This window comes from Balaenoptera acutorostrata, chromosome 8 (assembly GCF_949987535.1).
Source record: "Balaenoptera acutorostrata chromosome 8, mBalAcu1.1, whole genome shotgun sequence".
NCBI lineage: Eukaryota > Metazoa > Chordata > Mammalia > Artiodactyla > Balaenopteridae > Balaenoptera > Balaenoptera acutorostrata.
This window is the reverse complement of record NC_080071.1, coordinates 59324431-59338138: the sequence shown is the minus strand read 5'-3', so window position 1 is coordinate 59338138 and position 13708 is coordinate 59324431. Positions and strand designations below refer to the sequence as shown.

At 48.9% G+C, this 13708-nt stretch overlaps 1 protein-coding gene and 1 pseudogene across 1 annotated transcript; one reads left to right on the top strand and one right to left on the bottom strand.

The window, feature by feature from the left end:
• Positions 1-327: 327 nt before the first annotated feature.
• LOC130708663 (thioredoxin, mitochondrial-like) lies at positions 328-843 on the bottom strand (annotated as a pseudogene).
• Positions 844-7219: 6376 nt separating this feature from the next.
• Positions 7220-9467, top strand: LOC130708662 (interferon alpha-inducible protein 27-like protein 2A). Its single transcript, XM_057550669.1, has 3 exons — positions 7220-7684; positions 8497-8658; positions 9210-9467. The coding sequence occupies exons 1-3, from the start codon at positions 7636-7638 to the stop codon at positions 9443-9445; spliced, it is 447 nt and encodes a 148-aa protein (XP_057406652.1). The 5' UTR covers positions 7220-7635; the 3' UTR covers positions 9446-9467.
• Positions 9468-13708: the final 4241 nt, after the last annotated feature.

Here is a 13708-nt window from a genome sequence, read left to right as displayed (position 1 = left end):
GTTACTGCAGGCTGGCCCCGGGACTCTGTCCCAGCATCCTGGGAGCACGGCAACAAGCCCTAGAAGGAGCAGAGAGTGGGTGAGGAGACGGCTGTCCCAGCTCGGTGGCGGCACCGCTCCTTGGGCGGCCACCCTGGCGGTCAGCCAGGTTGGGAGCACTTGAGGCTCCTGTGTTTGGAGGCCTGGTCTCCAAAGCACGGACCCACAGGGGCCAGGCAGAGGGAGGAGGTAGGAAGGGCCGGCACAGAAGGGCTGTGAGTTCTATCTGGGTCCTCCGGGACCACGGGGCCCAGGTGGGCAGGGGCAGTCAGGACGCTTCCCTGCCTGTCAGACAATCAGCTTCTTCAGGAAGGCCTCCAGCTGGTCCTCATCCTTGATGCCCACAAACTTGTCCACCACATCCCCATTCTTGATGGCCAGCACGGTGGGCACAGCTGATACCTCATACTCTATGGCGAGGTCTGTGTGGTCATCAATACCCGCCTTGGCCATCACCACCTTTCCATGCTGCTTGGCCACCACCTTCTCTAACCTTGGCCCCAGGATCTTGCCGGGACCACATCACTGTGCATGGAAATCCACAACCACTGGTGTCTCACTGTTGACAACTCAGTCTTGAAAGTCTGGTCCATCCTGGATGTTAAAGGTCATTGTACAGACTCTGGTGGTGTATATTGACTGGGCTTGGCTGGGTGTTACTGTCAGGTTATTAGGACTGCGCTGTGGGGTCTGCAGGGCCCTGGAGGCAAGGGGCGCCCACTGACTCTGAGAGGGCTTCCTGCAGATTATGGAGGCCAGGAACCTCCTCAGGAGAAGTCGCTAAGCCATCTCCCTGCAGCGAGAGCAGAGGGGTGCACAGCGCGGCCCTCCCCACCGGTCAAGGGCACTTCTGTTCCCTATTCATTTCTTTACTCACTGTCTGCCATCCAGCTTGCACACATCCCCAGTCACCCAGTTGCCGCAGCCAATGGTATTTGTAGCTTTCCTGCCCCACGGACAACACTGGACAATTGCGAATGGAGCATCTACTGGCCAGGTACTGTGCTAGGTGCTCTGCTCCAGAAATGAGAAGCAGATGTGATCCCTACCCTCATGGGACTCATGTGATCAGTCATTCCTAATTAATACTCAGGTCCCTTGATTGCCACTGCTCCCTTTGGCAGGTTTACTTAAATGCCACTTAAATCTCCCTATTTTTGAAGACCTCTTCTTTCCTTCCCTTCCTTCTCTTCCTTCCTTCTTGCTTTCCTTCTTCCCCTCCTTCCTTCCTTCTTTCCTTCCTTCCTTTCTTCCTTTCCTTATTATACATGTCTTCTCAAGGCAATCACTTCTATACCTACAGCTTCAATTACTTTGTGTATACTCTAATGACAACACAATTTTAAATGTTGTTTTCATTTACCAGTTTTTTTTTTTTTTTGGTTTATTCCTAGGTATTTTATTCTTTTTGTTGCAATGGTAAATGGGAGTGTTTCCATAATTTCTCTTTCAGATTTTTCATCATTAGTGTATAGGAATGCAAGAGATTTCTGTGCATTCATTTTGTATCCTGCAACGTTACCATATTCATTAATTAGCTCTAGCAGTTTTCTGGTGGCAGTTTTAGGATTCTCTATGTATAGCATCATGTCTTCCGCAAACAGTGACAGTTTTACTTCTTCTTTTCCAATTTGTATTCCTTTTATTTCTTTTTCTTCTCTGATTGCCGTGGCTAGGACTTCCAGAACTATGTTGAATAATAGTGGTGAGAGTGGACATCCTTGTCTCATTCCTGATCTTAGAGGAAATACTTTCAGTTTTTCACCATTGAGAATGATGTTTGCTGTGGGTTTGTCATATATGGCCTTTATTATGTTGAGGTAGGTTCCCTCTATGCCCACTTTCTGGAGAGTTTTTATCAGAAATGGGTGTTGAATTTTGTCAAAAGCTTTTTCTGCATCTATTGAGATGATCATATGGTTTTTCTTCTTCAATTTGTTAATATGGTGTATCACATTGATTGATTTGCGTGTATTGAAGAATCCTTGCATCCCTGGGATAAATCCCACTTGATCGTGGTGTATGATCCTTTTAATGTGTTGTTGGATTCTGTTTGCTAGTATTTTGTTGAGGATTTTTGCATCTATATTCATCAGTGATATTGGTCTGTAATTTTCTTTTTTTGTAGTGTCTTTGTCTGGTTTTGGTATCAGGGTGATGGTGGCCTCATAGAACGAGTTTGGGAGTGTTCCTTCCTCTGCAATTTTTTGGAAGAGTTTGAGAAGGATAGGTGTTAGCTCTTCTCTAAATGTTTGATAGAATTCACCTGTGAAGCCATCTGGTCCTGGACTTTTGTTTGCTGGACGATTTTTAATCACAGTTTCAATTTCATTACTTGTGATTGGTCTGTTCATATTTTCTGTTTCTTCCTGGTTCAGTCTTGGAAGGTTATACCTTTCTAAAAATGTGTCCATTTCTTCCAAGTTGTCCATTTTATTGGCATAAAGTTGCTTGTAGTAGTCTCTTAGGATGCTTTGTATTTCTGCGGTGTCTGTTGTAACTTCTCCTTTTTCATTCCTGATTTTATTGATTTGAGTCCTCTCCCTATTTTTCTTGATGAGTCTGGCTAATGGCTTATCAATTTTGTTTATCTTCTCAAAGAACCAGCTTTTAGTTTTATTGATCTTTGCTATTGTTTTCTTTGTTTCTATTTCATTTATTTCTGCTCTGATCTTTATGATTTCTTTCCTTCTGCTAACTTTGGGTTTTGTTTGTTCTTCTTTCTCTAGTTTCTTTAGGTGTAAGGTTAGATTGTTTACTTGAGATTTTTTTTGTTTCTTTAGGTAGGCTTGTATAGCTATAAACTTCCCTCTTAGAACTGCTTTCGCTGCGTCCCATAGGCTTTGGGTCGTCGTGTTTTTATTGTCATTTGTCTCTAGGTATTTTTTAATTTCCTCTTTGATTTCTTCAGTGATCTCTTGGTTATTTAGTAACGTATTGTTTAGCCTCCATGTGTTTGTCTTTTTTACGTTTTTTTCCCTGTAATTCATTTCTAATCTCATAGCGTTGTGGTCAGAAAAGATGCTTGATATGATTTCAATTTTCTTAAATTTACTGAGGCTTGATTTGTGACCCAAGATGTGATCTATCCTGGAGAATGTTCCATGCGCACTTGAGAAGAACGTGTAATCTGCTGTTTTTGGATGGAATGTCCTATATATATCAATTAAATCTATCTGGTCTATTGTGTCATTTAAAGCTTCTGTTTCCTTATTTATTTTCATTTTGGATGATTTGTCCATTGGTGTAAGTGAGGTGTTAAAGTCCCCCACTATGATTGTGTTACTGTCAATTTCCTCTTTTATAGCTGTTAGCAGTTGCCTTATGTATTGAGGTGCTCCTGTGTTGGGTGCATATATATTTATAATTGTTATATCTTCTTCTTGGATTGATCCCTGGATCATTATGTAGTGTCCTTCCTTGTCTCTTGTAACATTCTTTATTTTAAAGTCTATTTTATCTGATATGAGTATAGCTACTCCAGCTTTCTTTTGATTTCCATTCGCATGGAATATCTTTTTCCATCCCCTCACTTTCAGTCTGTATGTGTCCCTAGGTCTGAAGTGGGTCTCTTGTAGACAGCATATATGTGGGTCTTGTTTTTGTATCCATTCAGCGAGCTTGTGTCTTTTGGTTGGAGCATTTAATCCATTTACATTTAAGGTCATTATCGCTATGTATGTTCCTATTACCATTTTCTTACTTGTTTTCGGTTTGTTTTTGTAGGTCTTTTCCTTCTCTTGTGTTTCCCACTTAGAGAAGTTCCTTTAGCATTTGTTGTAGAGCTGGTTTGGTGGTGCTGAATTCTCTTAGCTTTTGCTTGTCTGTAAAGCTTTTGATTTCTCCATCAAATCTGAATGAGATCTTTGCCAGGTACAGTAATCTTGGTTGTAGGCTCTTCCCTTTCATCATTTTAAATATATCGTGCCACTCCCTTCTGGCTTGTAGAGTTTCTGCCGAGAAATCAGCTGCTAACCTTATGGGAGTTCCCTTGTATGTTATTTGTTGTTTTTCCCTTGCTGCTTTCAATAATTTTTCTTTGTCTTTAATTTTTGCCAATTTGATTACTGTGTGTCTCGGCGTGTTTCTCCTTGGGTTTATCCTGTATGGGACTCTCTGTGCTTCCTGGACTTGGGTGGCTATTTCCTTTCCCATGTTAGGGAAGTTTTCAACTATAATCTCTTCGAATATTTTCTTGGGTCCTTTCTCTATCTCTTCTCCTTCTGGGACCCCTGTAATGCGAATGTTGTTACGTTTAATGTTGTCCCAGAGGTCTCTTAGGCTGTCGTCATTTCTTTTCATTCTGTTTTCTTTATTCTGTTCTGCGGCAGTGAATCCCACCATTCTGTCTTCCAGGTCACTTATCCGTTCTTCTGCCTCAGTTATTCTGCTATTGATTCCTTCTAGTGTAGTTTTCATTTCAGTTGCTGTATTGTTCATCTCTGTTTGTTCTTTAATTCTTCTAGGTCTTTGTTAAACATTTCTTGCATCTTCTTGATCTTTGCCTCCATTCTTTTTCCAAGGTCCTGGATCATCTTCACTGTCATTATTCTGAATTCTTTTTCTGGAAACCACTTCATTTAGTTGCTTTTCTGGGGTTTTATCTTGTTCCTTCCTCTGGTACAGAGTCCTCTGCCTTTTCATTTTGTCTGTCTTCTGTGATTGTGGTTTTCATTCCTTAGGCTGCAGGATTGTAGTTCTTCTTCTTCCTGCTATCTGCCCTCTGGTGGATGAGGCTATCTAAGAGGCCTGTGCAAGTTTCCTTATGGGAGGGACTGGTGGTGGGTAGAGCTGGGTGTTGCTCTGGTGGGCAGAGCTCAGTAAAACTTTATTCTGCTTGTCTGCTGATGGGTGGGGCTGGGTTCCCTCCCTGTTGGTTGTTTGGCCTGAGGCGACCAACACTGGAGCCTACCCGGGCTCTTTGGTGGGGCTAATGGCGGACTCTGGGAGGGCTCTCGCCAAGGAGTACTTCCTAGAACTTCTGCTGCCAGTGTCCTTGTCCCTTGGTGAGCCAAAGCCACTGCCTGCCTCTGCAGTAGATCCTCCAACACTAGCAGGTAGGTCTGGTTCAGTCTCCCCCGGGGTCACTGCTCCTTCCCCTGGGTCCCGATACGCACACTACTTTGTGTGTGCCCTCCAAGAGTGAAGTCTCTGGGACTTCCCTGGTGGCGTGGCAGTTAAGAATCCGCCTGCCAATGCAGGGGACATGGGTTCCATCTCTGTTCCGGGAAGATCCCACATGCCGCAGAGCAACCAAGCCCATGTGCCACAACTACTGAGCCTGCGCTCTAGAGCCCGCGAGCCACAACTACTGAGCCCGCGTGCCACAACTACTGAAGCCCGCGCCTAGAGCCCACGCTCTACAACAAGAGAAGCCACCGCAATGAGAAGCCTGCGCACTGCATCGAAGAGTAGCACCCTCTCGCCACAACTAGAGAAAGCCTGCCTGCAGCAACGAAGACCCAACGCAGCCAAAAATAAATAACTAGATAAATTTATAAAGAAAGAAAAAACAGCGATGTCTCTGTTTCCCCCAGTCCTGTCAAAGTTCTGCAATCAAATCCCGCTAGCCTTCAGAGTAATTCTCTAGGAATTCCTCCTCCTGTTGCCGGACCCCCAGGTTGGGAAGCCTGAAGTGGGGTTCAAAACCTGCACTCCAGTGGGCGGACTTCTGTGGTATAATTGTTCTCCAGTTTGTGAGTCACCCCCCCCCCCATCAGTTATGCGATTCGATTTTATTGTGATTGCGCCTCTCCTACCATCTCATTGCAGCTCTCATTTGTCTTTGGATGTGGGGTATCTTTTTTGGTGATTTCCAGTGTCTTCCTGGCGATGACTGTCAGGAAGCAGGGTGACTTCTGATGGGGGAATTAGAGATGCTTCCTGCAGAAAGTGACAAGTAGGCTGAGCCCTGGAGGATGGGGGGCTTTCACTCCAGCTGTAGCCTGGGATGGGTATAGGGTGTCTGGAAGAGGAAAAGACCAGAAAAGTCAAATTTATTCCATCGCAAATGAAAATAGCATGCTTTTCTTGATTTTGTATTTTTTTTTAATTTTTTTGAGAAAATGATACCAAATGTATTGACTTCACAGAGCAGCATGACACCTTTTCAAGGCAGGTGCCCCTTGCCATCTGGAGCATAACAGAGCTCCAGACTCTCGTCCATCCACCTCTGCATTCTCAGAAAATCAGATTTCTCGGGAAAAGCAGGAAGAGGCCAGGCAGGGGCTGCTCTCTTCTCTGTTCCAACTCCAGGGAACCCCTCCCACTGTGGCAGCAGCAGGGATGCAGGGGGAGGCCAGTGCCATGCACCCATGGGGGCGCTTTGTGTCTCCAGGCATGGCCTCTGCAGCCGTGATTGGAGGAGGTGAGTCAGCCTGGCATCATCTCTCCTCCCAAACAATAATGCTGAGCTTCATATACCCTTTAACTGGGCTCTTGACTCCTGAGTCTCTGGTTCCATACCCCAACCAGGTGGCCCACTGGTCACTTAGGGTTTAGCTTTCATACCTCTTAATCTCTTTACTTCCTTCGCCGCCACCCCAAAGCTCTCTTCTTGGGGAGCTGGCTGAGCTCACTCCTGCACACCTTGTTAGTGTTAGAACTCCTGGTCCCCACTGGCCCCAAAGATTACAGTCCTGGCTGCTATGGCTGCTGCAGACCGAGAGCTCCGCCAGGGAGTTCCAGGGACTCTCAGTGTTGGGGAGCCAGGCAACTATGGTCCAGTGTTGTGAGGGGCTCCAGCCACAGGGGATCAAGGATGGTTCTGACTGGGAGGGTCAGGGTCAGCTTTCCAGAGGAAGGGGCAACAGGTGGGGCCTGGCAGAATCAGGAACATTCAATGTGTTCCAGCACTGTTTTCAAGCAGCCTTCAGGCCTTCAGCAGTGCTTGCCCTGATTTCAGCCGGGTCCTGCAAAATGAAACACACCTCTCCACAAGAACTTACTGCTGTCGGAAGAGGTTTCTCTGAACGAAGGGAGAAGGTTATATAACGCCCCCCCCCCCCCCCCCGCCAGACACACACTCATAAATCACCAACCCTATTTCAGATGAACTAACATCCCGGCTCAGAGGGCGTGACACTCACTTCCTTCGCCTCTTCCTGCCCGAGTCGAACCACCATGCCCTAAATTACTTTGCCAAGAGTCCCACATTCACTGTGAAGGGGGCTGCAGCTGCACGCCTTCCTTCCCAAATCTGTAAGGTTTTATTTGTTTTTGTTTTGACCAAACCTGGCTTGGAAGGCAGAGAGAAAAAAGAACTTCTGTGCTTCCCACAAACAACCCCCAACCAATCAGTCCACAGACATTAAAAAGACACACAGCAAAACTCCTATCTGATGGTTGGATTTTTCTGGAACAAGGCCCTCAAACCCCGTCTCCAGATTACTCTAGGCCCACGCATGTAGGTCCACTGAGGACAGGTCACCCGCCTCCCCAGCAGCCCTTGCCAAGCTCAGGGCTGTGGCTCACCTTCTCAGGAAGAAGCAGGCAGGGGTCCTTCCTCCCTGTGTCTCCCAGCCTGGGGCAGCCCCCCCGTAGGCGGGCTGTGGGCTCAGGGAGTGGAGGGGCAACCAGTGTGGATCCACTCACGGAATGTTCTTTCGGTTTCCAGCCAAGGCTGCTGCAGCTGTGGTGGGAGGAGGTAAGTCCCTGCCGCGAGAACCTGCTCCTGGCCCATCCCCAGGCCCTGGGACCTGGGGGGCCGCTGGCCTTGCACCTGCCCCAGGCTTCCTGTACGTTGTAGGGTGGGAGGCGCTGGAATGAGAAAAATGAGGAGCTTCCCTGCTCGCACAGAGGCAGCCCCAGCAGGGGCCCAACCTCCTTGCCCAGCCTCCACCACGTGACTTTGGATGTGGCTTTGAACTCCTCTGGGTTCAGCTTTCCTCGTGAAAAACAGGCCAAGGCTGCCCATTCAGGGTTATTGTGAGGGTTACGTAGGATGAGACATGCGCACAGTCTGGACCCAGGAGGTGTGTTAAGGAGAAGCCATTGGCTCAGCGACTCTGGCTTCCGATTGCTCTGCGGTGACGCCGTGGACACCCAGAGTTGGGATCCAAGCAGGGCTCAGACTGTGCTCCCTGCTTTATGCTGGGCCCTGGGTAAGATTTGATTGTATTAAAGATTTCCTCAGCAAACACAAGAAGCTTGCACACCTCCGCCCCGCCCCCAACTTAGTTCCAGGATTTTACTAAGGCATAAACAGGCCTTTCCTGAGGAAGGTCCTGCTGCAGATCAGAGGCCTGACCCCGGTGACCCCACGGCCCTCCCCTCCGCTTTCCCCACCAGCTGTGTCGCCCTCAACTCCTGACTGCGGGCCGTGCCTGGAATCTCTCCCAAGCTCAGGCTTTACCCCTTCTCCAGGCTCCCTGAAGTCCCCCAAGCTTGATGTGCTGTGCGTGTGTGATTTGGGGGCGTGTCCATCTCCCCCTCAACCCAGCTCCTCTCTTCCTACAGCCCTGTTCGTGGGGGCTGTGCCCGTGGCCCTGGGCGCCATGGGCTTCACCGGGGCAGGAATCGCCGCCTCCTCCTTAGCGGCTAAGATGATGTCATCGGCCGCCATCGCCAATGGGGGCGGAGTTGCCGCCGGCAGCCTCGTGGCCACTCTCCAGTCCGTGGGTAAGTGGCCGGGGCGGGAGGAGGGGGGGAGGGTGTGACACACCAGCACAGGATTCAGGCCAGAGGCTAAGCCGGAGGGAGGGCCTGTTTCCTTCCTCCAGCTTCGTGGGCATCAGTGTCCCTGGTCCTTTGTGTCTCCCTCACTGTCCCCTCTTCTGGTTGGGGGTGGGTTTGGGGGCACAGGGGGCGTGCAGCGCAGCAGGTGCGCGTTCCCCATCAGCCCTACAAAACCTGCGTCGGGCCCTCCCCTCGCTGGGCCCAGCCTCGTGCTGGGGAGGGAGAGACAGAGCCCCTCTGCCACTTCTCAGAGGGTCTGTCCTGTCGCTGGTGGAGTCACCCCCAGAGTGCGGGTCTGCTCTTCTGGCAGCCATGGGCAGCAGCCCCTCCCCAAAGCAGACCTCCTGGGGTTTCAGGAAGTAGAGGAGGAACAGGACTGGGACGTCTGGGTCTTGGGCCTCCTGAGGGTCCTGGGTTCTCTGACCTCCACTGTCCTGCTGGGAGCTGCCGGGGCTGCCTGTCCCCTTGTGCTCTAACTCCCTTCTCTCTCCCAGGGGCAGCCGGACTTTCCACATCATCCAACATCATCCTGGGCTCGGCTGGGTCAGCTTTGGGGGCCTGGTTGTGGGATAGAAAAAAGAAAGCCCCTTCCTCTCCTCCACCGGAATCCAGTACTGAAGCAGAGAGGGGCTCCTGTGCTGGAGATGACCCTCCAGGGCCTCAGGATGTCAGTCCCCCAAATGACAAGTCCTCTGCCTCCCAAAATTCTTCAAAGAAGCATGGGAAATAAAGACGAGACGCTGAGACCTTCACGAGTGTCCGCACTGCCTTCTTGTTTACCAGGCAGGGTGCAGCGCATCTGCAGAGCCGTGGCTTCGGGTTGGGGGGCAGCAGGAACTCTGTAAGAATGGGCACTGATACCTGTGACAGGAAGCCAGGTCTGTTGCAGTCCTGCCACCCAGCTGTGACCCTGGGAAGGTCATGTCTCCGCTTTGAGCCTCAGTTTGCTGCTCCTTGGATGGGATCGTGGATCACATGTCTTCAAAGATGTCAGCCAGAGGCAGCATTATAGGATGGCTTGGCCCTGGGGTCAGTTTGAGCCATTGACCCTCAGTTATGAAACACTTTATCCTCAGGGATTATTGACCCCTCCCCTCTCCACCCAAGACTCTGGGTCTGACTGTACCATGAGTCTAGGAACTCAGCAACACTGTCTGCCTGGCCTGGTGGCCTTTGGAGCTGTTCAGGTAGGTAGAGAATTTGCATTTCTCCAGAGAGCTCTGTCCCGGTTGGTGTAGAGCTCAGGGTCTTTAGGCTCCAAGGCAGACTGGCCGGAACCTGCAAGGACAGACAGGCCTCCCACCCCTGGTAGGGCTCCCAAGAGGCTTGTCAATGCAGAACACTCATCTATCTCCTAAGGCCCACTGGCTGCCTGGTCCTGGATCAGGTGGCAGGCATTCTACGTGTGTTGACCTGGCCTCTGCCACCTGCCTGCCTGCCCATGCAGATAACCCACACCCAGCTTCTGGCAGCCCTGCTTCCACTTTAGACTTGACTCTCAGATCTCATCCTATTGGCTCCAGGACCCCGGCCCAGGTCCCCACTCTGGCCTTCACCCCTGTCTTCCTTTACTGCCCCTCCTCCACCAGGCTCTCTCCCTCGGATGCTGCCTCAGCTCACTCATACAGCTCCCAGCTAGCCTCAAGGGCTCCATCCCAGGCTCTGTGGCTTCAGTGGATCCAAGGGGTCCCTATCTGCTTAGGGTGTGTAACAGAGAAGAACAAACCTGACTCCACAATGGATCTATTCCTTGAGCTCTAACCTTTGTGCTCTATTGCCTGTGCTGAGTCATGCTGGTTCTGCACCTTTTGTAACAGAATATTCCTGTTGCCTGAAATCTACAGGACAGCCCATTCTCAAGGCTCTGACCCTTAAAGGTATAATACTTCTCCATTACAGCTGGAGAACAGAGAATAACATTTGTCTTGTTGGAGGTTTATAGGAACATTGTGACCAGACCTATGGGGGACAGCTGCAAGAACAAAGGCACCAAGAAGATTGCAACAACCTGCCACACCCCCTCCCCTTTTAGCATAAAAGAAACCTGAATTCTAAACTCAGGGAAGATGGTTCTTTGGGACAGGAGTCCCCCATCTCCTCGGTCTGCTGGCTTTCCGAATAAAGTCTCCATTCATCGCCCCAACAAGTTGTCTCTCAATTTATTGGCCTGTCGTGTGGCAAGCCATAGGAGCTTAGACTTGGTAACAGGTGCAGTGTTGGTAGGGGTGGGGGGAGGCAAGCACACAGTTAATGGCGTTAAGGGACCTGTGGTCAATTACAGTAATGACCACATTTTCCAAGCCCTTTCGATGTATCTGTACAGCTCCTCTCACCAAGGGCTGGTATTTATTGTCCCTCCCTGAATCTGGGCTGGCCTGCTGGGACAACAAACACACGGACAGAACGGAATGCAGGAGTCAACCCATTTATTCCAGACGAGGTCCAGACACACGACTGAGCCCAGCTACGATCCACAAAGCCAGCCCACAGCTATCTGCTGATGTATGAGGGAGCCCAGCTGAGACCAGAGGAACGACCTGTCTAAACGACTGACCCACTGAATCCTGAGCTCTGTCTATATCTTTATTCATTAAATTTTGGGCATTTGTTACATACCAATAGCTAACTGATAACCTGACACAATGTGTGCAAGCCATTGAGAGATTCAAGCTGTATTGCTTGGAGGAGAGAGAAGACAGACATTAATTGTAGCTATCTGGGAAGACTGCTTGGAGGAGGTGCTGCTTATTTAAGGATTATGTAGCTATAAGTAATAGAATTTTGATTAAAACTGTCTCAGAGTTCAAGGGACTTTATTGGCTTGCTAACTGAACAATAGAAAAGTCATTTGGCTTCAGGCAAAGTTTGATTCAGCAGCTCAACACTGATGCCAAGGACCTGTTTTTTTCTATCCCTCCTCTCTTTGTTACCCAACACAAGTTTGTGTGCCTGAGGCACAGTGAGGCCAGACAAACCGAAATTTTGGAGTTTGGGGTTTATTGCAGGGCCATGAAAGAACGGGGTGGCTCATGCCCCAAAAAACTGCAACTCCCCAAAGGGTTTCAGCAGAACATTTTTAAAGGCCAGGTGAGGGACGGGCATCCCAGGGCCTGTGATCGGCTCGCACGCAATTCTCTGATTGGTTGATGTGCAGGTAACAGGGCAGTTAACATTATCAGTCCTTACATGCCAGTAGGTGTGAGGGCTACCTGCTCATGGTCATCAATCTCTTCCATTTGGTGGTGGTTTTTAGCATCTGAAAACCTCAGGCAATATGCACGAGATACTGTTATCTGGGTACTTCAGAGAGGAGCTACAGCAGAGGATACTGGGGAGGGATCTGTCCCTCCCGGGAAGTCCCTATAGGGTCCTGCTCAGTTACATCTGCTTTCTGAAGCAGCAGCTTCACACTATGGCCGCCGACTCTCATGGTTAACAAGAGGGCTGTTAGCACACGCTGAAGGCTACCTCCTTCTATTTCACGTCTCCCCCCAAAAGAGTATATTTTCATGAACCTTCTGCTGAAAAGCAAGGAAACTTCCTTCCCAAATATCTCTGGTAAATGTTTCTGTATCTTATGGACTTCCCTGGTGGTGCAGTGGTTAGAAATACGCCTGCCAATGCAGGGTACAAGGGTTCGAGCCCTGGTCCGCGAAGATCCCACATGCCGCGGAGCAACTAAGCCCGTGCGCCACAACTACTGAGCCTGCGCTCTCGAGCCCACGAGCCACAACTACCGAGCCCGCGCGCCTAGAGCCCGTGCTCTGCAACAAGAGAAGCCACCGCAATGAGAAGCCCGCGCAGCACAACGAAGAGCAGCCCCCGCTCGCTGCAACTAGAGAAAAACCCACGCGCCGCAATGAAGGCCCAACACAGCCAAAAATAAATAAATAAATATATTAAAAAAAATAAGCTAAATATGAGTCTTTATTTTTAAAAAACAGATGTTCCTGTAAGTATCTTAAACGGAGTCATCTATTTATTCCTAAACTGGTTACTTTGGCCCAAGGGATGGATGTGATGATTGATTTCACTCAGTCTGGGATCGCGTTTGGAGGCTGGGAGGAGAGCCCAGGCCTCTGATAAACCCAGACGCAGGGCAGGGGCTCCAGTACCTGAAAGAGAAGTAAGTTCCTGTTTCTAAGAGGACAGGAACTTGGGACGCTACATGGCCGAAGACAGTGACTGTCCCCTACAGACAGCACAAGGCTTGTCCTCTGACGGAAGACTGGCCCTTGTAGGGGAAACCGGAGCAGTCTCCCGGCCAGGCTTGCTGTGCCTTTCTCTGTCTTTTAAATATCTTCCTACTGCTCCAGCAATTAAGGAAGAGCATGATGGACCTGAAGCCAGGCCATCGGTAAGTTTTTGTCTTTTTATTTTTTAATGTTACAAAACGGGGTTTTTATGACTTGCTAATGAAAACTAACATTTTACTGCACTTAAATTACCTAAGGTGGGGCATGTTGATAACAGGGGAGGCCGTGCATGTTGGGGAGCAGGGAGTATAGGGGAAATCTCTGCCATGAACCTCAGTTTTGTTCGGAACCTGAAACTGCTCTGAAAAATAGAGTCTATTAAAACAATTACCTAGTAAAGATTTACCTAATATATATTCATTCTAATAATACATTCACACCTGAGAAATATTATTCATTAATAAACGCATTTGCTCTTAACCATCTGAATGACTACAGATTAGGCTAAAGCTGATTTGGGTCTGACAACCATCCTCTCCTATCATCACATTCCCTCACTCCCACTCCCAGAAGTGAGTGCTGCTACAATTTGATAAGTATTCGGTTGGCCAAAAATTTCCTTAGGTTTTTCCCGCAAGATGTTATGGAAAATCCCAAACGAGCTTTTTGACCAACCCAATACTTTCCATTCTTTTTTTTTTTTTTAAATTATTTACTTATTTATTTATGGCTGTGTTGGGTCTTCGTTTCTGCACGAGGGCTTTCTCTAGTTGTGGCAAGTGGGGGCCACTCCTCAT